The sequence below is a fragment of the Diaporthe batatas genome, assembly GCF_019321695.1.
Source record: "Diaporthe batatas strain CRI 302-4 chromosome Unknown Contig00019, whole genome shotgun sequence".
In the NCBI taxonomy this organism is placed as follows: Eukaryota; Fungi; Ascomycota; class Sordariomycetes; order Diaporthales; family Diaporthaceae; genus Diaporthe; species Diaporthe batatas.
In genome coordinates, this window is record NW_025408566.1 from 479,187 (window position 1) to 505,104 (window position 25,918).

The 25,918-nt window shown below is 58.0% G+C and overlaps 9 protein-coding genes across 9 annotated transcripts; 6 read left to right on the forward strand and 3 right to left on the reverse strand.

Moving 5' to 3' along the window:
• The first annotated feature begins 826 nt into the window (after positions 1 to 826).
• Positions 827 to 3,461, forward strand: KVR01_012432 (uncharacterized protein). The gene is made up of 3 exons (XM_044790918.1): positions 827 to 988; positions 1,046 to 1,367; positions 1,436 to 3,461. The coding sequence occupies exons 1-3, from the start codon at positions 859 to 861 to the stop codon at positions 3,423 to 3,425; spliced, it is 2,442 nt and encodes an 813-aa protein (XP_044638620.1). The 5' UTR covers positions 827 to 858; the 3' UTR covers positions 3,426 to 3,461.
• Positions 3,462 to 3,482: 21 nt separating this feature from the next.
• On the reverse strand, positions 3,483 to 5,374 carry KVR01_012468 (uncharacterized protein). Its single transcript, XM_044781885.1, has 2 exons — positions 4,737 to 5,374; positions 3,483 to 4,667 (listed from the first exon to the last, which is right to left on the reverse strand). The coding sequence occupies exons 1-2, from the start codon at positions 4,918 to 4,920 to the stop codon at positions 3,691 to 3,693; spliced, it is 1,161 nt and encodes a 386-aa protein (XP_044638656.1). The 5' UTR covers positions 4,921 to 5,374; the 3' UTR covers positions 3,483 to 3,690.
• Positions 5,375 to 5,986: 612 nt separating this feature from the next.
• KVR01_012335 (uncharacterized protein) lies at positions 5,987 to 7,363 on the forward strand. Its single transcript, XM_044789294.1, has one exon. The coding sequence runs from the start codon at positions 6,440 to 6,442 to the stop codon at positions 7,250 to 7,252; it is 813 nt and encodes a 270-aa protein (XP_044638523.1). The 5' UTR covers positions 5,987 to 6,439; the 3' UTR covers positions 7,253 to 7,363.
• A 405-nt stretch (positions 7,364 to 7,768) lies between these two features.
• Positions 7,769 to 10,287, forward strand: KVR01_012418 (uncharacterized protein). Its single transcript, XM_044784479.1, has 5 exons — positions 7,769 to 8,496; positions 8,549 to 8,862; positions 8,940 to 9,072; positions 9,164 to 9,421; positions 9,474 to 10,287. The coding sequence occupies exons 1-5, from the start codon at positions 8,234 to 8,236 to the stop codon at positions 10,027 to 10,029; spliced, it is 1,524 nt and encodes a 507-aa protein (XP_044638606.1). The 5' UTR covers positions 7,769 to 8,233; the 3' UTR covers positions 10,030 to 10,287.
• A 344-nt stretch (positions 10,288 to 10,631) lies between these two features.
• On the reverse strand, positions 10,632 to 11,628 carry KVR01_012420 (uncharacterized protein; the record flags this gene model as incomplete). Its single annotated transcript, XM_044785255.1, has 3 exons — positions 10,632 to 10,961; positions 11,359 to 11,503; positions 11,534 to 11,628. 3 exons carry the CDS (start codon positions 11,626 to 11,628, stop codon positions 10,632 to 10,634), a joined length of 570 nt encoding a protein of 189 aa, XP_044638608.1.
• Positions 11,629 to 14,255: 2,627 nt separating this feature from the next.
• On the reverse strand, positions 14,256 to 18,230 carry KVR01_012334 (uncharacterized protein). Its single transcript, XM_044793278.1, has 5 exons — positions 17,574 to 18,230; positions 17,032 to 17,515; positions 16,269 to 16,604; positions 15,918 to 16,198; positions 14,256 to 15,850 (listed from the first exon to the last, which is right to left on the reverse strand). Exons 2-5 carry the CDS (start codon positions 17,102 to 17,104, stop codon positions 15,026 to 15,028), a joined length of 1,515 nt encoding a protein of 504 aa, XP_044638522.1. The 5' UTR covers positions 17,105 to 17,515; positions 17,574 to 18,230; the 3' UTR covers positions 14,256 to 15,025.
• Positions 18,231 to 20,214: 1,984 nt separating this feature from the next.
• On the forward strand, positions 20,215 to 21,440 carry KVR01_012370 (uncharacterized protein; the record flags this gene model as incomplete). The annotated part of the gene is made up of 2 exons (XM_044790509.1): positions 20,215 to 20,478; positions 20,556 to 21,440. 2 exons carry the CDS (start codon positions 20,215 to 20,217, stop codon positions 21,438 to 21,440), a joined length of 1,149 nt encoding a protein of 382 aa, XP_044638558.1.
• Positions 21,441 to 21,871: 431 nt separating this feature from the next.
• KVR01_012462 (uncharacterized protein) lies at positions 21,872 to 23,758 on the forward strand (the record flags this gene model as incomplete). Its single annotated transcript, XM_044784283.1, has 2 exons — positions 21,872 to 22,068; positions 22,135 to 23,758. The coding sequence occupies 2 exons, from the start codon at positions 21,872 to 21,874 to the stop codon at positions 23,756 to 23,758; spliced, it is 1,821 nt and encodes a 606-aa protein (XP_044638650.1).
• A 674-nt stretch (positions 23,759 to 24,432) lies between these two features.
• On the forward strand, positions 24,433 to 25,887 carry KVR01_012366 (uncharacterized protein; the record flags this gene model as incomplete). Its single annotated transcript, XM_044791451.1, has 3 exons — positions 24,433 to 24,646; positions 24,739 to 25,764; positions 25,841 to 25,887. The coding sequence occupies 3 exons, from the start codon at positions 24,433 to 24,435 to the stop codon at positions 25,885 to 25,887; spliced, it is 1,287 nt and encodes a 428-aa protein (XP_044638554.1).
• Between the last annotated feature and the right edge of the window lie 31 nt (positions 25,888 to 25,918).

Here is a 25,918-nt window from a genome sequence, read left to right on the forward strand (position 1 = left end):
TGCTGTTGCATGACGACATCTCAACATGCCACTCCAAGTGCCGACCTCGTGCCCAGCGGGCCGACCTCGTCAGATTTTCCCCGGCCGTCTGTCAGATGTGATCGAGCATCACATTGACTAATAAGGTTATACCACGGGGTGGCCAGTGGTTACTACTCTGCTACTACACTACTACATAGTAGTACAGGTATACCCACATGCATGGGTGTCATGTCATGTCTGCCAGCGTGCCGGAGTCGCATTCAACCTGGCGATCCTGGGGTATGCTGAATCGCTGATTCAGGAACACCGGCGACGGCTGCGAGGGTGGCATCTCCTCCCGGCCAGGCACAGGAACAGCTCTGGGGTCTGCCGGTGCTTCCACCCGAAGGATATCAATATGCCCCACCCCCATTCCACGCCTCTGGGTTCCCCCACACAAGTCGACTGCGCTAGGGAAATAGACATCGGGCGACAGTTCGTCTCTCGTTCGGTCACCTCTGGACCGCGTACGCCCACTCCACCCCCAGTATCGAGTGACCTCAGTTCACCATCCCGGAGTCCTCGGCCCTTTTCCGTCCCCATCTGGGCACAGCTGATCTCTGTCGGTTTTCTGCCGCCTGGCCTCCCAGCCGGTACCCGCAAGGTCTGCCCGTCGACAACAATGTCACGCAGATCCAAGGGCCCGGCCATGCCAGGCCCGCATCCGGGGGCAGGAACCGCCCCATGGGTTGCACCGGAAGGCTGGGGGCGAGGCGACGATCGTGGGCTATACATCCATTTCTATAAAGACGTAGACGTCCCCCGCCTTGCATCAGTCTGTTCTCGTAGCCCTCCAGCGCGACCAGTCCTCCTCAGCTCGCCATCAACTCAACAGTCATGGCTTCGTCTCTGCTGCTGTCAGCTGCCCTGCTGCTTCCCGCAGTCCGCGGCCAGTTCTCCCATGTCCAGCCCTTGAACACCACCATCATCGGCCAGTACGGCCATGTAGAGCCCGTCTACCCTTCACGTGAGTCTTGATACGCCCCCCACGGTATCCCTCGCCTTGCTGACCCGTCTCTTTCAGCAAATGCCACTGGTATTGGTGGTTGGGAGGACGCTATGGCCAAGGCCAAGGCCTTCACGGCCGAGCTCACCATCGAGGAGAAGGCCAACATGGTGACTGGCACTCCCGGACCTTGTGTCGGCAACATCCTCGCCATCCCTCGTCTCGGCTTCCCTGGCCTCTGTCTCATGGATGGCCCTCTGGGCATCCGTGTCGCAGACTACGCCAGTGTCTTCTCTGCTGGTGTCTCTGTTGCTTCGTCTTGGGACAAGGAGATACTCTACGAGCGAGGATACGCCATGGGAGAGGAGTTCAAGGCCAAGGGTGCCCACGTCTTCCTTGGGTAAGCATTCTTCCGTTTCTCTCGCGAGATGGCTTTGCCAGACCAAGACTAATCGTTGTTGTGCTCAGACCCGTCGCTTCCCCCATGGGTCGATCTGCCTACTCCGGACGTAACTGGGAAGGCTTCTCGCCTGACGCTTACTTCACCGGTGTTGCCATGGAGAAGACTATTCTGGCTGTGCAGGCAAACGGTGTGCAGGCCTGTGCCAAGCACTTCATCGCCAACGAGCAGGAGACCCAGCGTAACCCCACCTGGGACCCGAACGGAACCCTCACCGACGTCCTCCAGGAGTCCGTCTCATCCAACCTCGACGACCGCACCCTCCACGAGCAGTACCTGTGGCCCTTCGCCAACGCCGTCAAGGCCAAGGTCGCCTCCATGATGTGCGCCTACCAGCGTATCAACGGTACCTACGCCTGCCAACACTCCCACCTTCAGAACGGCGTCCTCAAGGGCGAGCTCGGCTTCCAGGGCTACGTCATGTCTGACTGGGGCGCGACGCACTCTGGTCTTTCCAGCATCGAGGGCGGTCTGGACATGAACATGCCCGGTGACCTCGGAAACTACGGCGCGACCTGGGGAAGCGGCAGCTACTACGGAGGCAACATCACCCTGGCCGTCAACAACGGCACCCTTGACGAGACTCGTGTCGATGACATGATCGTCCGTATCATGACACCCTACTACCTCTTTGGCCAGGACTCCGCCGAATTCCCCACCATCGACCCCTCTACTGCCTACCTCAACACCTTCTCCCCGATGTCGACCTGGAGGGACGAGTTCAACCTGACCGGTGCGTCCAGCCGTGACGTCCGCGGCAACCACAGCGAGCTTATCCGCAAGCACGGTGCTGCCGGTACCATCCTCCTGAAGAACGAGGGTGCCCTGCCCCTCAAGGCCCCCAAGAACATCGTTGTCTTCGGAAACGACGCTGCTGACGTTACCAACGGCTTGTACGGCGATAACACCGAGGAGTACGGTACTCTCTACGTCGGCGGCGGCTCCGGATCCGGCCGTGCCACCTACGTCGTCAGCCCTCTCGAGGCCATCAAGGCCCGTGCCGCTCAGGACAACGCCCTGGTGCAGTACGTCCTCAACAACACCTTCGCCATCAACAACCTGGGCAGCTCCGGCGAGTCCGGCGCTCTCGGCGGTGTGCTCCTGATCCCCGACGCCCCCGATGTCTGCATCGTCCTCGTCAAGACCTGGGCTGAGGAGGCTTCCGACCGCACCAACTTCGACCTGGACTACCAGGGCGCCGAGCTCGTCAACGTGGTGGCCAGCAAGTGCAACAACACCGTCGTGGTCAGCCACTCGTCCGGTATCAACATGCTCCCCTTCGCCGACCACCCCAACGTCACCGCCATCCTGGTTGCCCACTACCCGGGCCAGGAGTCGGGTAACTCTCTCGTGGACATCCTGTACGGCGACGTCAACCCCTCTGGCCACCTGCCCTACACCATCGCCCTGAACGAGACCGACTACAACGCGCCCGTCACCACCTCCGTCCAGACCGACGGCCCCGACGACTGGCAGTCCAACTTTGACGAGAAGCTCGAGATCGACTACAAGTACTTTGACGCCCACAACCTCAGCGTGCGCTACGAGTTCGGCTTCGGCCTGAGCTACACCACCTTCGAGCTGGCCGACGCCGCCGCCGAGGCCACCGCCGAGGGCATCACCTCGGCCCCCGAGGAGAACGAGCTCCAGCCCGGCGGCAACCCGGCCCTCTGGGAGACCGTCTACAACGTCACCGTCGCCGTCAGCAACACCGGCGAGTACGACGGCGCCGCCGTGCCCCAGCTCTACGTCGCCTTCCCCACCGGCGACCCCGCCCTGGCCGGCACCCCGCCCCGCCAGCTGCGCGGCTTCGAGAAGGTCGGCCTGGCCGTCGGCGAGACCAAGACCGTCGCCTTCGAGCTCATGAGGAGGGACCTGAGCTACTGGGACGTCGTCTCCCAGGAGTGGCTCATCCCCGAGGGCGAGTTCACCCTCCACGTCGGCTTCTCCAGCCGTGACCTGAGGGTCGCCACCACCATCACGCCCGTCTCGGCTTAGGCGGTGTGAGGGAGCTGGAGGGAGGAGTAATTTCCTGTAATGAGCTTATGATTGCATGTCTGTACATATTAATTGATGTAATCACAATGACCCCGCGACGTGTTGAAACTTGTGAACTTGAACTTGGCTTGTAAAGCTTCGATGAGAGCTATTTGAATGCAAATTCCCACTCGTGGAGCACCACTTGCAACCTGTGATTCGAGAAATTCTGCTAGGTGAGATAGAGTGAAATCTCGTCAGTTTCCCTGGACATTGAAATTCCACCTCAGGGTGCGTCTCCCTGTAATCGTTGGGCCACGGCCTTGTCTACTTTGGCCTGGATGATCTGTTGCTCGACCATAATTCTTTCATCGGTGTCGAAAACATATTTGCTGCACGAGCAGCTCCATTTCCTGGGCCCATCCCCATACAACCCTCCATAGATGAGACCAAGGGCCGTCCATTTATCTCCATACTCGTCGTCTTTGAGAACGAAGTCGGGATCCGCACCGAGTCGCAGAAGGTACGAGATCCGGTCCCACTCTTCTCGCAGACAGGCCATGGCAAATATTGTCCAGCCACCGTCGCTGGATTTCCAGACCGCATTGATATCTGCGCCGAGGTTGATGTAGCGGTCAACGAGGTGGTAGTGTCCCTCGTAGTACGCGAGGAGCAGCGGTGTCAGTCCCTCGTGGCCACCTTCATTGATGTCGACGACATTGTTGTCCAAGATGTAGTTGATGACATTCTCCTGCTTCAGTCTGGTTGCTGTGTGCAGAGCGTTCCATGGACCTGCTTCGCCAGGACATGTTCCTCGCGGGTCGGCACCTCGTTCCATGAGTAGTATCGCCGTTGACTGGTGGCCACGACACAGGGCCAAGTGCAGAGGGGCCCAAGCAAACTCACTTTCAAGGTCCATGATGTAACTCTCATCTTCCGCACCCCCGTTGCACGAAAGTGGAGGGAAGTTCAGGCCAACACAATTCTCGCCGTTGGCGCAAGTGCATAGACCTTTGCCTGGCTGCTCAACATCGGCACCGTGGTCCAGCAGAAAAGTGACCATGTTGTCGCTACCAAGAGCTGCTGCAAGTGCCAGTGGCGTGAAGATGGAAAGAGGATTCCAGTCGAAAACCACATTCCAGGCATCCAGGGTCTCCTTCTGCTCCACGTAAGCCCAAAACATCCCGTCGTCGTTGATGTCGGCGCCATTTTCCAAGAGCCTCGTGATGGTACCGAAGCGTCCGCGCTCAACTGCCCATATCACTGCATTCATTTCAGTCAGCGATGGCTTGTTTGTACTGTGTGTACCACTTTGGAAACGGTTTGGCTTACAAGCAATGCCAGCATTCTCCTTGAGATGCTTCTGGTAGAGGATGGGATTGGCGAGGATGTAGCATCTTCGACAAGTGGCCGCGAGAGCTGCAAGATCGCCCGTCGACAGGCTGCCGTTCTCGACTACCAGGCAGAGGAGTTCGGCGGGCAAGCGGGAAAGGTGATCTGGCGCTTCAGAAGCCATGTTGGCGCAGGCTCTTCAGGCGACCATGTATCACGAAGTATGTGTTGAGAATCGTTGGGCAGTATTCGATGTTCAGCGTTGTCGTTAACGCGCGAAGGTAGAGAGTTGGCTTTTGTGCCCGGACTGACATCTCTGCCTGTCAAGTTTGAGGGCGGGTTTGTCCCTTCCAAAGTCGTTTGCATACTGGGACATGGCAGGAGGTAGGCACGAGCTCCACCCAAGCTGCGTCCACCACTGGTGCCTGGGAATGCACGCGTCGGACTTTGGCAGTTGGGAAGTACCTGGGTACCTAGGCAGGGACCACCACTTAGAGCTCTGTCAATTACCACTTCCGTAAAGCTTCTCATCTTTCAGCGTCGTTGTTGAAGCCTCTTGACATTCACTCTTCCCTCACAACTTGAAGGCATCGTCAGTCTCCAAATGTACCATTGCATCTCTACACACGTTTCTTTCCATTTTCTTGCTTGGTGACCAGTTGACCAATCATTAAATGCAATCTTGCTGAGAGAAACCTAGTCCTTTTTGCATGTGTGCTGTTCCCGACTACATGCAGTATTTTGGGCCCAATGCGACGCTGCGGACACATCTCGTTGACAGCCGTCAGACTGATTAAGAGAACCAGACTTTTCACGGTTCTAGAAACGTGCGCAGTGTGGCTGATTCGCTCGATCCTCGCAACCAGACTTCTGAAGTGCATGTCATCATCGCCAGGTCGCTTCGAAAGGGCAAAGGATGGCCGGCCACTCGGATCATTCTGCCCCCTACAAATGCAGGTAATAGTTCGCAGCCCCAAACTCTTGACCTTGCCTGAGCTGTGACGGTGTTTGGCTCGCTTAGCCCGGCTAAAGAGCGTGGCATGCTGCAGGGCCAATATCTGCCTTAGTGGCCTAATATGCGACTCGGCGCGGGCCTTGCCATTCGGTCCTTTGCGGCACGCCAGAGCCTGCACATATTCGAAATCACTTCCTGGGTCCCTCCCCGACGTCGTCGCCCAGAACTGAGCTCCCGAGGTCCAACGTCCCATGGTTAAGGGCCTCGCCAAGTCATCGATAGCGTGGCCTCCCACCCCATTTCAGCCGCAGCGGGGGACCGGCCTTCGGGTCATCGGGACGGGCAGTGAGGCTATTCGCTTGGTATGCCGCATGCGAGCTCTACTATCGTCTTTTAGATGCTCGTCTCACACGCCGCGCGTTCCTTCCTCTGTAATGCAGTCATGGGTGTCTGGGTCCAGAAGGCGAGTGCGTCCGCCTTGGGTGTCTTCTCCGTGCCTCCCCTCGCCGGCCAGTCTCACCGTCCGGGCCCAGACCTTTTCCATGCTTTCAGGCTTGTGACCACAAGGTGACTCGGATGCAGTGTGCTGAGTCTTTGCTTTCCGTGCTCGCATAGACTATAACAGCAGTCTTTTGCCTATGAAAAAGTCCCTAGAGTTGTCTTACACTCGTTTCACACGTATCTCCACTCAAACAGCTCACCTAGTATATCCGTCAGAACGTCTGGTTCTGAAGACTGGTGCCTCAAGATGCACCTCCGCTCGTTTCATCCTGCTATATTAGCAGCAGCCACTGCCTCCGCAACCAAGATCCTTCTGCCCTTGTACATCTATCCAATCCCACTGGATAGGTGGGGCAGCATTTACAACGCCATTGAGACACATCCGTCCATCGACTTCCAGATCGTCATCAACCCAAGTTCCGGACCCGGCGGGTCAACTCCAGGATACAACAACCACTGGATCTCAGCCGTCTCCAAGCTGCATGCCTACGAAAACGTAGACACCTTGGGCTACGTGCGGGTCGGCTATGGGGCCAAGGCGCTGGCCGACATCACCACGGACATAACCAACTGGGATGGGTGGAATCACTACACGGCAGCAGATATTACACTCGATGGGCTCTTCTTCGACGAGACCCCTAATTGGCAAGGCACAAAGGGTGCAAACGATGTCTCTTTTATGCAGCAGCTCGCTGAGCTGGCAGACCGCGGTGGGTACAGCAAGGTCTTCAACCTCGGGCAGGCTTCCAATCACGACGAGTACTTCAGCATCGCCGACACGGTCGTCATCTTTGAGAACTCGGCCGAGTGGTATAATGACACCGTGCTGGCCACGGCCGCGGCAAAGGGCGTCGCAGACAGGTCCGCCGTGCTCATCCACCACTTCGCGACAAGCGGGTTGACTTCGGGATACGCGGTTAGGTGGGTTGTGGACATGGTTCGCAAGGGTCTCGGGAGTTTTGCCATCATCAACTCGGACTGGAACAATGCAAACTCGGATGTGGCGCCGATGGGGATCGGGATACTGGCTGACATGCTCGAGTCGGTTCAGGGTTATTGACCTTGGAGACCAGGGTGTCTTGATTGTTTTGATAAGATAAACTAAGTAGATAGTCTTTCTACACAGTTGTACATCGGCAGCCTCCCGAAAGCCAAATTAGGATTTTGCTGACTTGCCTGCATTGAGATAAGGTCCGAGTCTTGGCCAACCTTGAAACCGGGATCGCGGCCAACAAGTGATCGCTTGCAATGATGTCAGAACCTTAAAAAGTGCCGACAATGCTCAGGTGGTGGCACTTCTCGTCAGATATCATCCATCGAAAAGCCGACTCCGTTCGATCCAATTTAGTGAGGTTTAATCAAGAATAGAAACGGCCTGGTACCGAAGATCGCACGCTCGTTCATGAATGAATTTGTGAAGGGCTCAACTGAACCGTGAGACGGGAAGAGCAGTAACCGGCCGGCGCCGATAAATCATTCCGACTCCGCTCCTGAAATCGATGCACAGATCGAGATAATAAAGGAACGGAGATCTGATAATCAAATGGGCATGGCCAGTGACTCGGGGTGCGGGCGAGTAAGGAGTCCGTTTATGGAGCAGAGACCCACCTGTGCGACTTGGCCTTGGCGGCCTAAGATGTACACTGGCAGCCATGGAGGCTTCACATGAAATTAGAAGCCAGCATTGGACAAGTTGAGACCTCGGGAAGCTCCATAATCAGGGCGAGCGCGACGTATCCACCACGCCTATACACTACGCCACGATATTCTCAATTTTTCAAGCAACACCAGCCTACTCCTGACGCCCGAGAGCCCGACTCCGTCCCAAAGCCCCTTTCTCGAAGACATTATAAGTATATCTAGGTGGCGTCCTCGTTAAGGTCTCATTGGATCCAAATTCATCACACACCAGCTTTTTACCCCACTACCCCTCTCCTTATCACTCTCCTGAGTCTCCTTAAAGACTTGCACATTATCCACATTACCCACATTACCCACATCGCTCACATCACTCACATCACTCACATCACCCAAGCTCACAATGTCAACACAAACACAAACACGCAAGACCACGGTCCTCATCGGAGGAAGTGGCCTCACAGGCCTCAGTCTCGCGCTGATGCTGCAGCATCTCGGAATCCCTTACCTCCTCCTCGAAGCCTACGGCAGCTGCACCCCTAATGTCGGAGCCAGTATCGCCGTCCAGCCCAACGGGCTCCGAATCTACGACCAGCTGGGCATACTCAAGGACATTCAAGCAGTCTACCAGCCCGTGAAGCAAATGCTGAGCGTTGACGCAGAAACGTGAGTCTCAATTTAAGCCAGACCGGGGTTCGGATAACTGACGTGATTCAAGCGGCAAATTACACGACCTGGGCATAGCACCAATCTTGAAAGAGAGGCATGGCTACGAGACCGGCTTCTTCAACCGTTACGACCTGCTCTGTGTTCTGCACAAGAACATCCGGGAGAAGGACCGCCTCCTTGTTAACCAGAAGATTGTCCGTGTCGACAACTTCAAAGACAGAGTGGTCGTTCAGACCAAGGCCGGAGATGTGTTCGAGGCGCAGATGCTCATCGGTGCCGACGGCGTCCGCTCTACTGTCCGTAAGGAGATGTGGAGGGACGCCGAGGAGTCAGGCGCTGAGATCCCCAAGGAGGACAAGAAAGGTCAGTGTAGAGCCGGCTGCATCAGCCTCGTCACATTTGTTCTCGCAATGATCCAGTTCACTAACGCACACGCGCAGAAATCATCTGTGACTGGGCCACATGTTTTGGTGTGTCCGACTACGGGTCTCACCTACCACGGGGTCAAGCCGGCAGCGTTGCAGGGCAGGACTTCACCGCCGGTTGGATGGTGGGCAAAGATGGACGTTGCTTGTATGTTCGGACACCTTCAACTTGGACCCTTTTCGCCACCCTGGGGCAAGCATCCTTCCGATACCTCTACTAACCACAGCATCATTTATAGCACCTTCTGGTTCTACAAGCTCCCGCAGGAAACCCGCATGGTCGACCATGACAACATCCCCCGCTTCAGCGAAGAGGAGCATGAGAGACAAATTGCCCGTGCCAAAAAGATCCTCGCTCAGGTCCCAAGGGACAAGGGACTCAACGTCGACTTCGACAAGCTGTATGACCAGAGAGATCCAGTGCATTCCGGCGTCACCGCCTTGCCTCACTTTTGTTTGAAGAAGTGGCACCACGGCCGCACTGTGGTCATTGGAGAGTAAGTCGGGCTTCCCAACCCGTAAAAACATCATCTGCTAACACCACGACAGCTCCTCGCACAAGTTCAACCCTCTCCCCGGCCATGGCGGCATGAACTGCGTGGTCTCGGCAGCAACGCTCATCAACTGCCTGCAAGAAGCCCTGGGCGATAACCTCCAGACCTCGAACGTCTGGGACGCGGCACCGTTGGAAGAGGCCTTCACCAAGCTGGCCGAGACGCGGTACAAGACCGTGACCGAGGCCGTCGGGCTGTCCGAGAAGGCGATGTGGACGATGGGATGGGGCACCACCTTCTCCAAGCTCATGTACAAGGTCCTGGTGCCGACCCTCCCCAGCTCCATGCAATGCGCCGACGCCACAAAGGTTATCAAGACGGGCGTGGCGCTCCAGAAGAACTGGGACGCACCCAACGTCCCGAAGCACTCGGTACTGTTCGACGACGAAGAGAAGCTCCAGAAGAGGACGAGCTCTGGGGCCCTCTCCCCGGCGGCGCTCGTGTTCGCGGCCACTGCAGCAATCGGAGGAATCATGGCGCTGAGGGCTACGCGGGAGCACCCGGAGCTTCTGGCCAGCGGCTGGAAAACGCTGCAGTCCGTGGTTGCATAAGTAGCCCCGGGGAGTTTGGAACCGACTCCCCATTGCTTAATCTTCCTTTTCTGTCGTGCTTGGTGTTAGGACGCGAGGTTGTACATATTGCGCGAGCTGGACTCACACAGCCCTGCATTGGCTTGTAAATATTTTAAGAGGCGGAGTTCACATGGCGTTTCCCTTTTCCACTCATAATAGACAGAATTTAGACAAATAGATAAATACTTAGAACATGGTTTATAGCCCACAGTCCGATGCAAGCAACGCATACTTCAAGTTCTTGAGACCGTCTCAATCAAGAAGTGATATTTGTAAAATTTCATCCGGTCTCTGCTCAAAGAAGATGGTGGAAGAATGGATATATATATATATACAAGAAGTCATGTATGTCCTCAGACATATATAGAATAGAGGCGAAACCAGATACACAAGAAATGAAATGTGGCACACGGATGATCGAACAAGCTTTGTCCATACTCAGCACGGTCCCATCCTGCGCGTTGTCACTTGATCGCACCCGCACTGCGAGCTTCGTCCGGTCGCCACCATCAACTCGACTGGTTTTGTCACATCTTGGCCCAGCAGCACCACGTCGGCCCCATGTCATCCAGACAGCTTGCCTAAACACTGTTGTAAACCGCAACGTACTCGACGAACATGGTGCCAGACGCCGCCGTGCTAGCAATAGGCGTCGTGCTCCCATACACATTGTTTGGGAACGAGCCGCCGATAGCGAGGTTGAGCAGCACAAAGTACGAGCCGTGAACAGCGTTAGCCCAAACGGTGGCGTCGCCGACCTGCGCCGCGGTCACCGTGTGGTACAGCGTGTCGCCCAGGTACCAGTGGATGGCCTCGGCCGAGGGGTTGGTGCGGTCTACCTCGACCGTGTAGGTCAGGTAGTTGCCCTGCATCGCCGGCGAGGGGACCGTGTTGCCCGAGAGCCCGTTGGTCTCATCGCATGGGCCGCCCGGGTTCACGCCGCAGTGGAGCGTGCCGTACAGCCTGTTCACGGCGTTGACGTTCTCCATGATGTCGAGCTCGCCGATTTGGGGCCAGTTCCTGACGAGGGAGAAGGTGGTATTAGCATGGACCGGTTGGGGAGTTTTGTTCGTGGTGGGGATTCGCAAGACGGGTGAGTGTCTGCTCATATATCACTCACTGGTAGTTGCCACGGAACTGCGCGCCGAGCGCCCAGAACGCCGGCCAGTATCCGACGCCGTTCTGGCCCAGCGGCGGCAGGTTCAGGCTGCCGACGATGCGCATCTTGCCCCCGGCGGCACAGGCAAAGTCGGTGCGCTGCGTCTCGATGCGGGCAGAGGTCCACGCGCCCGAGGCGTCCCTGCGGGCGGTGATGCCGAGGGTGCCGTTGCCGGTGAGGGCCAGGTTCGCGGCGCTCGAGGTATACGTCTGGATCTCGCCCGTGCCCCAGTTGGCGGCGCCGCCCGGGTACGAGGTCCCCGTGGAGAAGATCCAGTTGGCCGTGTTGGGAAGGCTGTTGGCCGTGCCGACGAAGTCTTCTGACCACGTCAGGGTGAAACCTGGGATAGTGGGCACGGCTGCCTGGGAAAGGGGCAGGCCGGCTGCTGCGAGGAGGGCAAGAAACTTAGAGTAACCCATTCTGTTTGATACAATTGGAAAGTGAGAGCGAGTGTTGGTGAAGAGAAGAATAATATAAAGACGCAGGTACAACCTGTGTTTCGAAGGAGGCTGAAGAGAAAGAAGCCTGCAATGGAAAGAGGGAACAGAAGATGAGTGAGCGTTGAGCTTGAGGCAGTAGAAGGCATTTTGACACTCTCGAGGGAAATTCCAGTGGTTTATATGGACGAGAGCTTCCTGCGTCTTCCAACATGTGCCCCAGTGCTAAGGGCCGTTGAGGCTATCACCAAGACAAGAGTAGCCACTCTCGGGTCCCAAACATATTGCACACCTACAAGGGTAGCTCGCCATGTGGCCCGTATATGATGCTTGTCTACCCCCACAATAACAGACAAAGAGAGATCTGTTATATGATTCCCCGCGTTTCCAAACGACTACCTGCCCAGCTCTAGACATCCTGCTTGAAAGAGCCCCACAAACCGTGGCCTTGGGGGCAATTTCGACCCTGGATGCCGGGGACTAAGCGCCGCCATGAGGGGCAAGAAACGGCCCGTTTGACAAGAACAATATATTCCTCCACGGTAGCTCCAGAGCTTATTCAGATTGGTCAAGGGCTGGCTTGCTTCTGAGTAAGAGAGTCCGCGGAAGCACAATTCAAGTTGCTGCCGATGGCGCCACCATAGTAACGCCGAGCATATTAAAAGCCTGGAACGAGTCCGAGAGTTCTCGACTAGGCCCGGTCGCCAGAAAACCGTTCAAGTTGTGCTTGCGGGTCGGGGTGCCCTGCCCAGCGCGTCTGACAAGCCCACGGTGCCGAATCCAAAAAGTCGGGTTCTACAATATTGTCCAGGAGCAAGCTGGGTAAAGCAAAAAAATAAGAAGCGAGCCGGCCGACGGCACGCCGTTGAACCACTGCCATGCACCTGGCGTATGGAAGCACTCAAGCTCATGTCCAAGAACGGCATTGGTGACGGATGTGACCACACATAACGACCCAAGCCGCGGGACTCAGGTTGGATTCGGCAGAGGGTGCCTGGGTAGCGCGCGGCTGATGTGTGGGTGAGAGTCGTGGCACGACACGACATCATCCTGGACAAGGTCGGCGCCGCACCGCACCCAGGAATACTAGAGGTGGTCGAAGCCGATTCGACCACGATCCGGCCAAAAGAGATCATGTTTCGAGCCAACAGCACCACTTGGAGAGCGAGGTCTGTCTTCGGGCAGCTGGCCTGATTCGGCACGCGTGGTCGGCCGAGACACAACAGCTGGCCATGGGATCCCTGCAGCCGCCCCTGGGCTTTCCTCAGTTATTCAATCTATCTGATGGGTTGGCCTCGGATGACAGCCCGGGTTGGAGGAGGGTAGGCTGACCTCGGAGATCGACATGGACGGGTTATTATGCTTATCTTGCACATCCTTCCTACCCATCCCAGTTGCTTGGAGGTGTTTGCCAACGATTTCACTAGGAACCGAACCGGTTCATGTGTTAGTCTCTTGAGCGGCCCTGCCGGTTAACGCGCTCTGTATTCATTTTATACCAATGTGTCGTGCCTGTTGTATTCAGTTAAAAAAGCCTGGACCCGGCTCAGAGTACAAAGTGAATCGTAATTTGACGACACTGGGTTGACATCTGCGTAGAACACAAAAATAATTGATATGACCAAGTTGTCATGCGGATTCGCAATCCGCCCTACTGTCAAACAAAACAGCACCATGACTCGGAGTTCTCGCTCTCGCTCATTCGACGTATATTCAGACAGCATAGTATAGTCCACACACACACCCCCTCCAATCCAAACATTCAAAATTCAAAATTCTCGACATTTACCCTTTTCGGCCCACTCCCCGCCCCCTGCGGTATGGATATTAAGCCGAACGCGGCCCTTGGCTCGGGTTCGGGATGTATGGGCGGTAATACTAACAACAGTACCTAGGTAGGGGTATGTTCCTGGTGCCAGACCGGGGTGGGCTGGGAGCAAGAAACCCGGGGGGCAAACCGCCAGGTCCTAGCGCGAACGATCAGCTATGAAGCTCGCGCCTGGCAGCTGTCGGCTTGAGGCTGCCGGTGGGTGATACCTGAGGTGATGGCAGGCGGCGCCGGGATGATGGGTCCACGGGATCTGTTCGCGCAGTTCCCGTCTTGCCGTCTTCGGGCCTTCTTTGGTGCACGGGGCAGTTTATGGTTTTGTTTTCTTTCTGTTGTCTGGAACCCAGCGGGGGTTTCATTTGCGGAGTATCATGGGGTGATGATCTGCGGCCGTGGTTGACCTCAGGTCACGGGAACTTGGTCGTGGTCAAAGTGGTGATGTGGTCTTCCAAGTTTGTGGACAGAGGTGTGTGCAGCACGGTCCTATATTCTCGGCCCATCTCGGGCCTTCAGGTTCAGGCTACAAAGCTTGAATAGTCAGTCCTCCTGGGATGTGTTGAGGGCTGTAGATGTGATATTCCAGGGGTGATTGCATACCAGAAATCTGATGGTCCCAGTGGCATCTTGGTCAGATCTGAATAATCCTTTTCAGCTTGTTCAAACAGCTTTTGGGGACGTCCCAATGTTGACTCGCCTGGGCGCCAACCTGAAATCCATTCGGTGGCCGGGCTCTCGGGTAGAGAATCCATGTGAGGTCTACTGCACTGATGATGATGGAAGTAAACTTTGACATCAATCTCATTACTTGGGATCTTGCAATCCTCCGAGGTTATTACATCAGTCTCCCCAAACGTCTCCCCCTGGCCTGACCTCGTCAAGAGCAACCGTCAGTGTTCTTGCAACACTCAAAAGTGAGTTCCTTCAATTTAGACCCCGACAAACCCGTCCCGCGAAATCGTAGCGGTGAACTTTTCCTTGTCCAGCCCCAGTGTTATTTAGGCTCATCCACAGAGGAAAATCCTCGCTCCATACTCGTCACCTTGTCCAAGTTGGTCCTATCCTTTACCCTAGAGATTCCAAACAGTCCCTTACTCGTAAATGCCCAGTTCGCTAATGAAAAATTAAAATCGCAACAGCAGGTACTGTGGTGGTAGGCCGTCGAACAAGCCCGGGTATCTATACACACTGAAATCCCTCTGGCAATGTTCGGCGAAAACGGTCGCCAAATCCGAAACCCCTCGCTAGCAATGATGGCACTGGCCATGCATGATCATATGATCGAAGCAGGCCACATATCGGTGGAATATCCCCCGGTTGAATCAGACTCAATGAAAGGCAACGAGGAACCTCATCTCGTAAGGCTCCCCGAATCGCTCGATGTTTCTCAGCGCCGGGGCCACTGTTTCAAAACGAAGCCATTCGTGTGGCCGAAAAGCCCACTGGATAACTAATGGAAGAGCAACACATGGTCCAAGATGGCCCAGTCATGGTGCTGTGGAGACTTCTTTCTTTCGTTATGAGATGAGCCCGCGCTCCTCCGACGCCGAGTGGTCAGATAAACCACGGCGCAGCAGTGTCGAAGCTCATCAGCTCCCACCACTTCAGCGGCTTGGTTCGGTCGCCGTCTGCCTGGAGGTCTTGCTGCTTCCAGTACTTCTCGATCAGATTTCTCAAGACAAAAACATTACCGATCTTGCGATCTGCATCCATGCGGTCGAGTGTCCGCAGGATCATTATTCTCTGATCGTCAGCCTGCGACTCGCAGGCGACAACAAACAATGGCCATGGGCTCGTGCAGATATCTTGGTTTGCTAGAACTCTGAAACCTGCCTGAAGCCACATTGGGGTCTGGTTTGTGGCGTCGATGTTGGGGCAGACGGACCGCAGGTACAGCACCGCAGCGATGCGGTAGAGCTCTGCTGTCAAGCGGACCTTTGTCTGCTCCCTGATCGACTGGTTTTCGATCTCCGGTGGCAGTCGTTGGTTGAGTCTGCTCAGTCTGTCTTGCAGGCCCTGACATGTCCACATGACGGACGGGAGCTCGGACCTGCCGCTCTTCTCGTGGAACTTCTGTGCAGCCGGATATCGCAGCTGGTTGATGTGGTGAACAATTTCCATGATCTCGACCGAGCACCCAAGGGAGCCTACAATCAGGGTCCTGTCGACATCGCTCCCCTGGAGCAGATCCAGTGATGAAGCACCCTCGTAATTGTGCTTGTGTGGCTGACTGAAAGAGCCCAGTATTTCATGGTATAGGAACCAGGTGTTGAGAAAGTCGTAGTCGAGTGCGCCGCCTCTCATGTCGGCATAGCGGTGCAGTAAGCTTCTCGAGCCGTTCAGGTGGAGATGCCATTTGCCCTCAGCCTCGTCAAAAACCTGCAGAGGTCAGCCCGGGCCTATGACGAGGGCCCATGATTGGGGGAAACGAGGAGCGGGCACTTACGTTGTACACACATAGCATCATAGAGGCGGCGAGCTGGGACTCGATGGGCACATCGGCTGACGACTCCTTCTCCAGGGAGTGGGACAAGAGCCGAAGGGCCTGAATCTTGTAGGGTAGGGCAGCCCCAAGGCCGTGACGGTGGTATGCTGACAGGGCGAGGATGGCCATGCGGAGACCCTTGGCGGCAAAACTGGAGCCATTGACGGCTATGGGTATGAGCTCATGGCGGAAGCCGTTGTTGGCATCCACGGTGGAGATCATGCGGGAGATCTTGTGCTCATCTGGAGGCGTGGTCAGAGGCTTGGGCAGGGAGAGTCAAGGAGTGACGGGGATGGGGATTCGACAACTCACAATAGGCAAGCAATTCGGCCTCGTGGCCGACCAGATCGGGGTGAAGCCTCAGTGCCTGCTGAGGGCGGGCGTGGTGGTCCTGGAGGGTTAAGGTGCTGACATCCTGGCGGTTCTGCTCGATATCGTCGAATGAAATGTTGAGGAACTGCTGTCCGTAATACAAACCGGACGCCTGCAGCTGGCCGTGCGAGTGCTGCAGGGAGAGTTTGGGTGATTTTCTGCGGCCATCTGGTATGTCGGGCCAAACAAGGCGGAGGCCATATCCCATGCACTCTCGGCCCGTCCTCACGCAGTTGTTGCATGAAGGCAGACCTTTATCACACCCGATTTTCCTTTCTATTCGCGCGAGTACGAGCCGGGTGTCAGCAGGAGCCCGGATTTGGCAGCCAACAAAGACGAAGTCCAACCAGATGCGAAGGCGGATCGACGGCAGCAAAAGATGGGTGGAGAAGGGGCAGGGACCACCAGCGCAGGGGAAGGGGGAAAAACATATTAGATCAGATCGGATCAGATCAATATCTGACCCCAAGTGTGCGGCCAAGTCAGGGGTGGCAGTGGAAGAATAAGGCAAGGAGTGATATTGCAGAGACGAGACCCGACACCGGCACCAGCACCAGCACCAACACCAACACCAGCGCCAACACCAACGACAGCCTCAACACCAAACAGGATGACACAAAAGCAAGAACAACAACAGCAGCAGCAGCACCAGCAGCGACGACAAAACAAGTAAGCGTCGGGGCAGACAGGGGCGATTACTCACTCTTGCATGTCCAGCAACCCTGGCTTGCTTGGCCAGCCCTCATGGTTGTCAGTGTGTGCTGGTCCGAAACCATGGGGAAGAATTGTCTGTCACAAGTTGGGGATTGTTGGGGACTGGCGGCGGAGGTTGTGTGATGGGAGACGGGGACGGAGACGAGACAGCGCTTGAGATGTAGTGTTCTGGTCTGGCGAACGGATTTGGGTTTTGTCTTGTGGTAGTCCAGAGGTGGGATGCTGTCAAGAGCTGCGACCCAGGGTCATGGTATATCCCAGGGCCAGGGGGACGGGACACGGGGACGGGGTGGTGGTGGTGGTGGTACGAGAGGGAAAGGAGCCCGTCGTGCCTGATGCCTGATGCCTGGCGCTGCCGGTGGTTTGAGTGCTTGATGCTAGATGCGTGATGATGCTTGATGCTGTGCGTCGTGAAGTTGCTGCTGCTGTTGTGCGCCCGTGGTGGAGGGCGTGGTGCGTGTTGGGGCGTGTGTCTGTATGTTGTCCGTATGTCTGTCTGTCTTGTCTGTCTGTGTGTGCCTGTGTACGTACATGTGTGTGTGTGTGTGTCTGTGGTGCGTGCGGTCTGGGGTGGCTATTCCCGGCTGGCTGTCATCAAGTGAACCGGATCCGCAGGCGATTCCAAGAATACCCGTGTCATCATGTAAGCGCCATCTCTCGTGGCAATGATACCGTGTTGCTGGTGCGGCTGCTGGTTGGCGGCGTGGCGGGTCGATGAGGCAGGGAGGGGTGGTGGTGCAGCTGGTGGTGAGTGCTGGGGGGATGTCGGTCGGGGTGATTGCGCTCCAGAGGTGTAACAAGGCCTGCGCGTCTGGCCTGGGGTGTCCCGGGGCGCTGGTCTGTGGTGGAGGGAGTGAGGGTGGTGATAACTACCTAATAAGTAGTCCAGGTAGCCTGGGTTGCGGGTTGCGGGTTTGTCAGTGTGAGAGGCGTGTGTCTAGGTGTGTGTGAGGGTGGGCGTGTTAAAGGGTGGGTGCTGGTCCGTCGCCTGTGTGTTCCTGGCCCAGACCACCGGTATCGCCTGGCCACTGCTCGTGCAGGCATCCATGCCGTCCGTCGTCCCCATCATGCCGTCCGACACAGGATTCAAATCGTTCCTCCGCCATCTGCCCATCCTGCCAGCTGCCCATCCTGCCAACTGCCCATCCCTCTCCCTCCTGCCTTCCCGGGCCCTCTCCTCCCCCTTCCCCCTCCCCCCTTCATCGACCCCTGGTATTGAATCGGACGGACTTGGCACCTTGTGTCGAAAGCGGGGATGCTCGTCGGCGGGCAGGCGGGCAGGCGGGAGGATCCGCTCTGGCACCGTACCGGGCTGGTTGTGGTCACGAGCAGGGGTGTAGAGGCTGTTAGCTCAGGGGTGGGGGATTGGGTGCATTCGCCTATCTGCAAGGAGTGTGGTGTACTTGGGGCTCCCTGGCAGTACATCCAGCTGCCAGCGCAACGAACAATCGGCCAGAGCTCAGCCCAGAACAGCTCCCCAGCCTGTGATACAACGTCACAGACAGGCCGGCTGGCTGGTAAAATACGACCTGATAGGACGGGTTTGGCAGTGATGGGACATGATGGAACCCGACAGAATATGACAGGACCCCCGGGAGGGCTGGCAGGCTGGCAGGCTGGGAGCCAGGCAAAAGACCCAACAGTGCAGCCAGTGTTGGCACAGCAGACACTACCGAGTACTCCGTACTGTGGTATGCGCTGATGCGCTCGTGCGCTGATACGCTCGTCGACAGATTACCGACAGCTAGGTACGGGGTAAATCACACAGACTCAGTGGCTACCCAGGTACCCAGGTACTTCGGTACTTATCCAAGTAACTTGCCTAAGTACACTACCGCCGTACCACGGCAGACAGGGTGACTGATTGATTCAATGACAACTACCTAGGTACCTGTAACACATCAATGATAATAGTCCACCCGACTTACTGACTGACTGATAGACAGGCTGATAGTACCGTCCGATGCCGTTCATCCCAAGGTTGCTTGCTGTTGCTCTCAGTGTGCAACAACGCCCTTGCTGCAGGGCACCCAGGGCTCACACCCCCCCCCGGGCTGCCAGCCACTCTGCCAGTCTGCCTGTCAAACCACACAAGCACCGAATCTCGTCCCATGGTCGACCTGGGCCCGGGGTAATATGGCGTTTGGTGTTGCCTGCCATTGGACGCCTCTTTCGGACGGGCTTTGACCTTATTTACCTAGTCTCCCCCTGTCGCCCTGCCCTGCCTGCCTCCTGCACGGTCTTTGGCTCGTGGGAGGACCAAACCAGCAGACCGAGCCCCCTCGAGCGCCTCCACTGCTGCCCACACTCACCAAAACCGACCACACCTCGAAGGGGGAGGCTGCCGCTGGCCTGCGCCGGGGGTTGCGCTTGCCATTCCAGGCTCACCTCTTGCACACCCTATTCTGACCTCGATCGTGCCGTCACGGCAACGCGGCTGATGACCAGACACAAAAATGCTCGACCGGTCTGGTTCTGGTCGAACCCGTTTCGTCCATGACCCTCCTTCATCCTCCATGCTCATGCCTGCGGATGCCTGCTCATGCTCATCGAGAACTGCCACCTCGTCGCGCCTGCGTCTCTTGTCGTCCTGTCTCGTCCTGTCTCGTCCTGCGAAATGCGCCTCGCGCCCTCGGCCACAGCCCGAGACGACACGCCCTGCTGGCTGGCTGGCTGGCTGGCTGGCTGGCTGGCTGGCTGGGCTGGCTGCATCTCACATACATGCCATAATCTGATCTGTCCCGCTGACAGGACAGGCCAGGATCGGCGGCCCGTTGTAACGATGAATCCACAGCAAGCAAGCACACAATCTTTGCCTTGGTCCCGGGCTGCCTGGCTGCCCACTCTGCCATTCTGCCACTCTACCGCTCTACCGCTCTACTGTGTACCATCTGCCACCGCTGCCCTGGACATGCTCCCCAGTCGGCCCCAGTTCTGGTCCCAGGGTTCCCCGCAGTCTAGCGTCATGTATTCCGGAACTGACATCGGGACGCAGAGTGGCAGAGTGGCAGGAATTGTGTGGGTGAGGCGCCGGATACGCCGCATGGGTCGACGACTCACATAAAGGCAACCAACTGTCGTCGGCAGCGGATTGACTCTCGCTCTCCATCCTGGTCGCCTCGCCTCTTGCAATAACACACTCTTGACCGGTCTACGGAATTCGGCCTCCACTATGCTCGCTACCCTCCTTCTGGCCGTTTCCGCGATCCCCTTGCCTGCCACCGGCGTCGCGTCTGCCCTCGCCCAGGCCCAGGCCGCCCAACATGAGGCGCCCATGATCCGGGACTACCTGTGTGCCGGCGGCCAGTATGCCGAGAACGCCGCGGGAGAGCATATCTTCCAAGACCAGATCTACGTCGAACACCTGCGCCCCGTGCATGGTGCTACCCAAGACCACCCCATCGTCTTCCTACACGGCTCGGCACAGACAGCAACGGTTAGTGCGTCGTCCCCAGATTGCCCGGGATGAGAATACGCGTCAGAAAAAAAAAAACTGCGCTGACCCTCCGGAAGAACTGGCTCAACAAGCCCGATGGCGGTCGAGGTTGGGCCTCCCGCTTCGTCGAGCTGGGTTACGAGCTCTTCCTCGTCGACCAGCCCTCAAGGGGCCGCTCGACATGGCAGCCAGCCACCGGCCCTGGCTTGGAACCACCGTTTGCGGCTGAGAACCTGCAGCAGCGATTTACCGCCAGTGAGAAGTACAACCTGTGGCCACAGGCAGGCCTGCATACGCAGTGGAACGGTACAGGTTTGATGGGAGACCCCGTCTTCGATCGGTTTTACGCATCCCAGGTGCAGTACACTGCAAACCTGACGTTTCAGCAACACAAGACCCAAGCTGCTGGTGCCGCCCTGCTCGACCAAATCGGAAAGCCTGTTATCCTCGTGGGTCATAGTTCGGGGGGTCAGCTGCCGATGGTCATTGCAGACGCACGCCCAGGTCTCACGGCAGGCCTGATCCTCCTCGAGCCATCTGGGCCGCCCTTCACCAACGCCGGCGTGCAGGGCAGCTCTCCGGCTCGCGCCTGGGGGGTTACGGACATCCCTCTCAACTATGATCCGCCAGTAGACGACCCTGCCGCCGACCTGGTCAGGAAGATCGTCCCGGCGCCAGACGAGGATCACGTCGACTGCACCCTGCAGGCCGATAGTCCTGCACCGCGCAGGTTGGCCAACCTGGCTGATAAGCCCATATTGGTGGTGACGGCAGAGTCGTCATTTCATGCACAATACGACTACTGCACCGTCGACTATCTCCGGCAGGCAGGGTGCGCTTCTTTGGAATACGTCGAGCTGGGCAAGGCCGGGGTTCACGGCAATGGGCACATGATGTTTCTAGAGAAGAATAGCGACGCCATCCAGGACATTTTGGAGGATTGGATTGCGCAGCTGAATTAAGACCTCGGTCTGTTGACACGGCTCCAAGAGGTCACGCACATTCCTCTGGGTGGCACTGGAACGTGGCTCCCGTACTATCGGCGATGAGCCCATTCTTCAACCACGAGTTGTCTCGGCCCGCACGGCTTCATTGGCCGCCAGCTTACATCGCCATCTCAACGACGACGCGTTGGACAGCGCCTTTGTCTTGCCTTGTTATGTCTTGTGTGGCTCGCCATAGGATGGATGCGCTGTGTTGCGCGGAATTGAAAAGGACCGTGGACGGCGTTCGCGCTCCTCTTGCGTGTCGTCTCTGTTCCCTCCCTTCTCTCTGCCTGTCGGTGTTATAAATGCAATCATTTCTGGTTGCGGTTTGGTGATTTGCTCTATTGCCCCTTTCGCGCCTACCGACCGACCATTCATTCGTTCGTTCTAGAATCCGTCGACCAAGCATGGGGAGACTGCATACACTGGCCGCCGGCACCGCCTTGCTGGCCCTCGGGGCGAAGGCGCAAATGTCCTATCTGGGCTGCGCCTCCCTCGATACTTCCAACATCAAGGGGACCATCGATTTATATCCTCAGGGTCCGTCGTCATGTCTCGCATACTGCAATAGCATAGGATACTCGTACGCGGGTCTGCAGGCCCAGTGAGTCTCGCCATTCATGCGCCTGGTCTAGCCCCTTGGAGAAGCACACCCCCTGACGCTATCCAGGTTCTGCTCTTGCTGGGCATCGTCCCCCGTCGCCACCCAGAAGTACGCCGACAGTGGGCATGCGGACTGCTCGTTCAACTGCGACGACCCTTACAGCAACCAGTACTGCGGCGGCATCGACCTCAGCACGCTCGGCTTCCTGTACAGCTACTACGCCGGGGTTGCGGATCCGAATGCGTTGCCCTCGTCCAGGAGCACTGCCCCAGGAGGGGTTGCGACATCTAGTAGCGGCGAGGTGATCACGCCCCCTTCGCCGACATCAAGCGCGGAAGGTGGCGTTGCCACACCTCCAGGCCCCGCCACACCTCCAGGCCCCAGCGACGTTGGGGGCAGCACCCCCGGCGTCCCCGGCACCCCCGGCGTCCCCGGCACCCCCGGCGTCCCCGGCACCCCCGGCGTCCCCGGCACCCCCGGCATCCCCCCGACGAGCTCGGCCGGAGGTGGCCCTCCGACACTCCCGAGCACCAGTGCTGGTGGGGTCCTGCCGCCTCCTGCGAGTTCAGGCCCGGGTTCGGGCCCGTCTGAAGCGCCAGGACCGGGGTCTTCCTTTATCGTCTCTGTTGGCCCCGGGGGCACCCCGCCCCCTCCCCCTCCTGGGGCTAGCGAAACAGCCTCGCCCAGCGGGATAGCCTCGCCCAGCGGCACAGCCTCGCCCAGCGCAACTGGGGCCGGCGGCGCACCGATTGAGACCACTGTGCCTCTGGCTCCCGGCCAACCGTTCGTGATCAACATCGTCAGGTACCTCAGGAATGTTGGCGACCAGGCGCTCTCCTGGATCCCATCGCCGGTCTGGTTACTGTACAATGGCAACATCACATCATTCTCCGGCACGATCCCGACCGACTTCCCTGCCGGGCCGTTTGTTATCACCGTGACAGCCGGCCAACCCACCACGGGGTCGAACGGGCCCCAGCAGCGCAGACAGGCAGCCGGCGTGTACACCTTCGCCATCGAGCTGCTCATCGTGGCCCCTGGCGGCCCCCTGCCGACGCCGTCATTGCCCACCTTGCCTGTTGGACCGTCGACCAGCGCGGTGCTGCCATCGTACACCAACACCGTCTACGAGACGATCACGTCCACCATCACGCGCTGTCCCGTGTGCAAGCCTGAGGTCACGCTGTTCGCGGTGCCGGTCGGAACGACTTGCATCACAGCTGAGGTCTTCACGACGCCCTGTGAGGTGACCTACACCAAGACACGGCCTGACGGCGTCGTCACGCCCATGGTGACTACCACCATCAGCAGAATCCCGTACAACCCGGCCGAGAGCACGGTGGTGGTCACCACCGTCGACTACCTCACGACCAAGTACACGACCACGGTTCTGGTCGCCGTCACCAGGACCGTGCAGAGGCTGCTGCCCACGAAGGAGGCGGGCCCCGTCCAGCCCCCTCCGCCGCCGCCGCCGCCGCCAGCACCTCCTGGGCCTCCGGGTGGGGCTGCCGGCCCCGTCCCCGGACCCCCGGCCCCGCCGCCCAACGTAGGGTACGGCACCGGCGCATACAACGGCTCCCAGGGCGCCAAGCCCACGATCCCCGTCACGGCAGGGGCGAGCATGGACCGGTTTGTAGAGATGTTCGTCCTGCTGAGCGGTATCGCCTTTGGGGCGCTCCTCCTATTATAAGGATGTCTGTTCATCGTTGCATCGTCTCGGATGGACACGCATGATATTAGTATATTATTCCTTTTGTATCTGAATGTATCTCTCCGTCGACCTGGGTGTTGGGCGCTTTTTTGAATTGCGTTGGTTCTCCGCCGAGGGTGTGGGTCGATCAAGCATTAATAGGGACCCCATTTAACGAGTAAAGACAGACTATGAAAACCCAGATAATGAGACAACATACACCCTTGCATATGATTTTCGAAAGTGAGTGTCTAGACCAGTAGACAGGTAGTGACCAAAGAGAGATGCAGTGCTACGTACCGTCAGACTGGTAGGGATGAAGAGAGAGAGTGTCGCACCGAATGAACAGCCAACCAAGGTTTCAGTCGGATCAATTTGCGACCAATATGAGGAGGCTTCCCTTAGTTGCCAGTAGCCGCTGATGGAAGACTTGTTCAGCAAGCAACCCTGTGGTGGCCAAAAATGGGCGTGACATGGAGGGATCAAGGGGGTCGATGAGCCGAGGTTCTGATTGCCATCTCGCGCCGTCGTTGGCGTCACCGAGACCGAGACCGGACAACTGTGGTGCAGCAAGTGGAGAGACGAAGGGCAGCATCCCCCTCCTGCCCGGCTACTTTCCTCTTACAACTCCTCTCCTTTCAACCCCCTGTGGGACCAATTGCACCCTCGCGACCATGTCCAGAGCCCTGCTTTCGAGATGCGCCCGGCGCAGCGCTCCTTCACTGCGGGCCGGCGCCAGGCGGAACTTTGCGGCAGCAGCCTCCTCTGCTCCGCCTTTTGACTGGCAGGATCCCCTCAATTCGAAGAACCTGCTGACCGAGGAGGAGCTGGCAATCTCGGAGACGGCAGAGAAGTATTGCCAGGAGCAATTGCTGCCCAGGGTCCTTCGTACGCGCTGCACCAACCCGCTTCCCTCCTCCCCCCCCCCTTTCTCTTTTTTTCTTGAACAGCCGCTGACTTGTCCGTCGGAAATACTACAGAGGCCTACCGCGATGAGAACTACCACCGCGAAATCCTGAGCGAGATGGGCGAGCTCGGCCTGCTGGGCGCCACGATCGACGGGTACGGCTGCGCGGGCGTGTCGACGGTGGCGGGCGGGCTGATCACAAAGGCGGTGGAGCGGGTGGACTCGGGGTACAGGTCGGGCATGTCGGTGCAGTCGTCGCTGGTGATGGGCGGGATCCACGAGTTCGGGACGGCAGAGCAGAAGGACAAGTTCCTGCCCGGCATGGCGAGGGGCAAGATCCTGGGGGCGTTTGGGCTGACGGAGCCCAACCACGGGTCGGACCCGGGCTCCATGGAGACGACGGCGAGGCCGCACCCGGACAAGAAGGGCTACTACCTGCTCAGCGGCGCCAAGACGTGGATCACCAACAGCCCCATCGCCGACGTGTTCATGGTGTGGGCGAAGCTGGCCGACACGGGCAGGATCCGCGGGTTCCTGGTCGAGAGGGACGCCTGCCCGCCGGGGACGCTCGAGACGCCCGCCATCAAGAACAAGACGGGCCTGCGGGCCAGCATCACGGGCATGATCCAGCTGGACGGCGCCCCCGTGGCCCACGAGATGATGTTCCCGGACGTCGAGGGCCTGCGCGGCCCCTTCTCGTGCCTCAACAGCGCGCGCTACGGCATCGCCATGGGCACCATCGGCGCCCTCGAGGACTGCATCGCCCGGGCCAGGAGCTACGCCCTCGAGCGCCGCCAGTTCAAGAACAACCCCATCGCGCGGTACCAGCTGGTGCAGCGCAAGCTGGCCGACGCCGCCACGGACGCGGCGTACGGCATGCTGGCCGCCATCCAGGTCGGGCGCCTCAAGGACGAGGGCAAGGCCACGCCCGAGATGATCAGCATGATCAAGAGGCAGAACTGCGACCGGGCGCTGGTCAACGCCCGGGTGCTGCAGGAGGTGTTTGGCGGCAATGCCGTCAGTGACGAGTACGGCATCGGAAGGCATGTGGCCAACCTGTTTGTCACGCAGACTTATGAGGGCCAGAGTGATATCCACAGTGAGTTCAGCCCGCTACTCCTCCCTGCAGCGTCCCTTTAGGTGTATTGGGCCTACTACTGACACACAAGACGCAGGCCTGATACTTGGCAGGGCCATCACCGGCATACAGGCCTTTGTTTGAGCGTACAATACACCATGATTGTACAAGACAT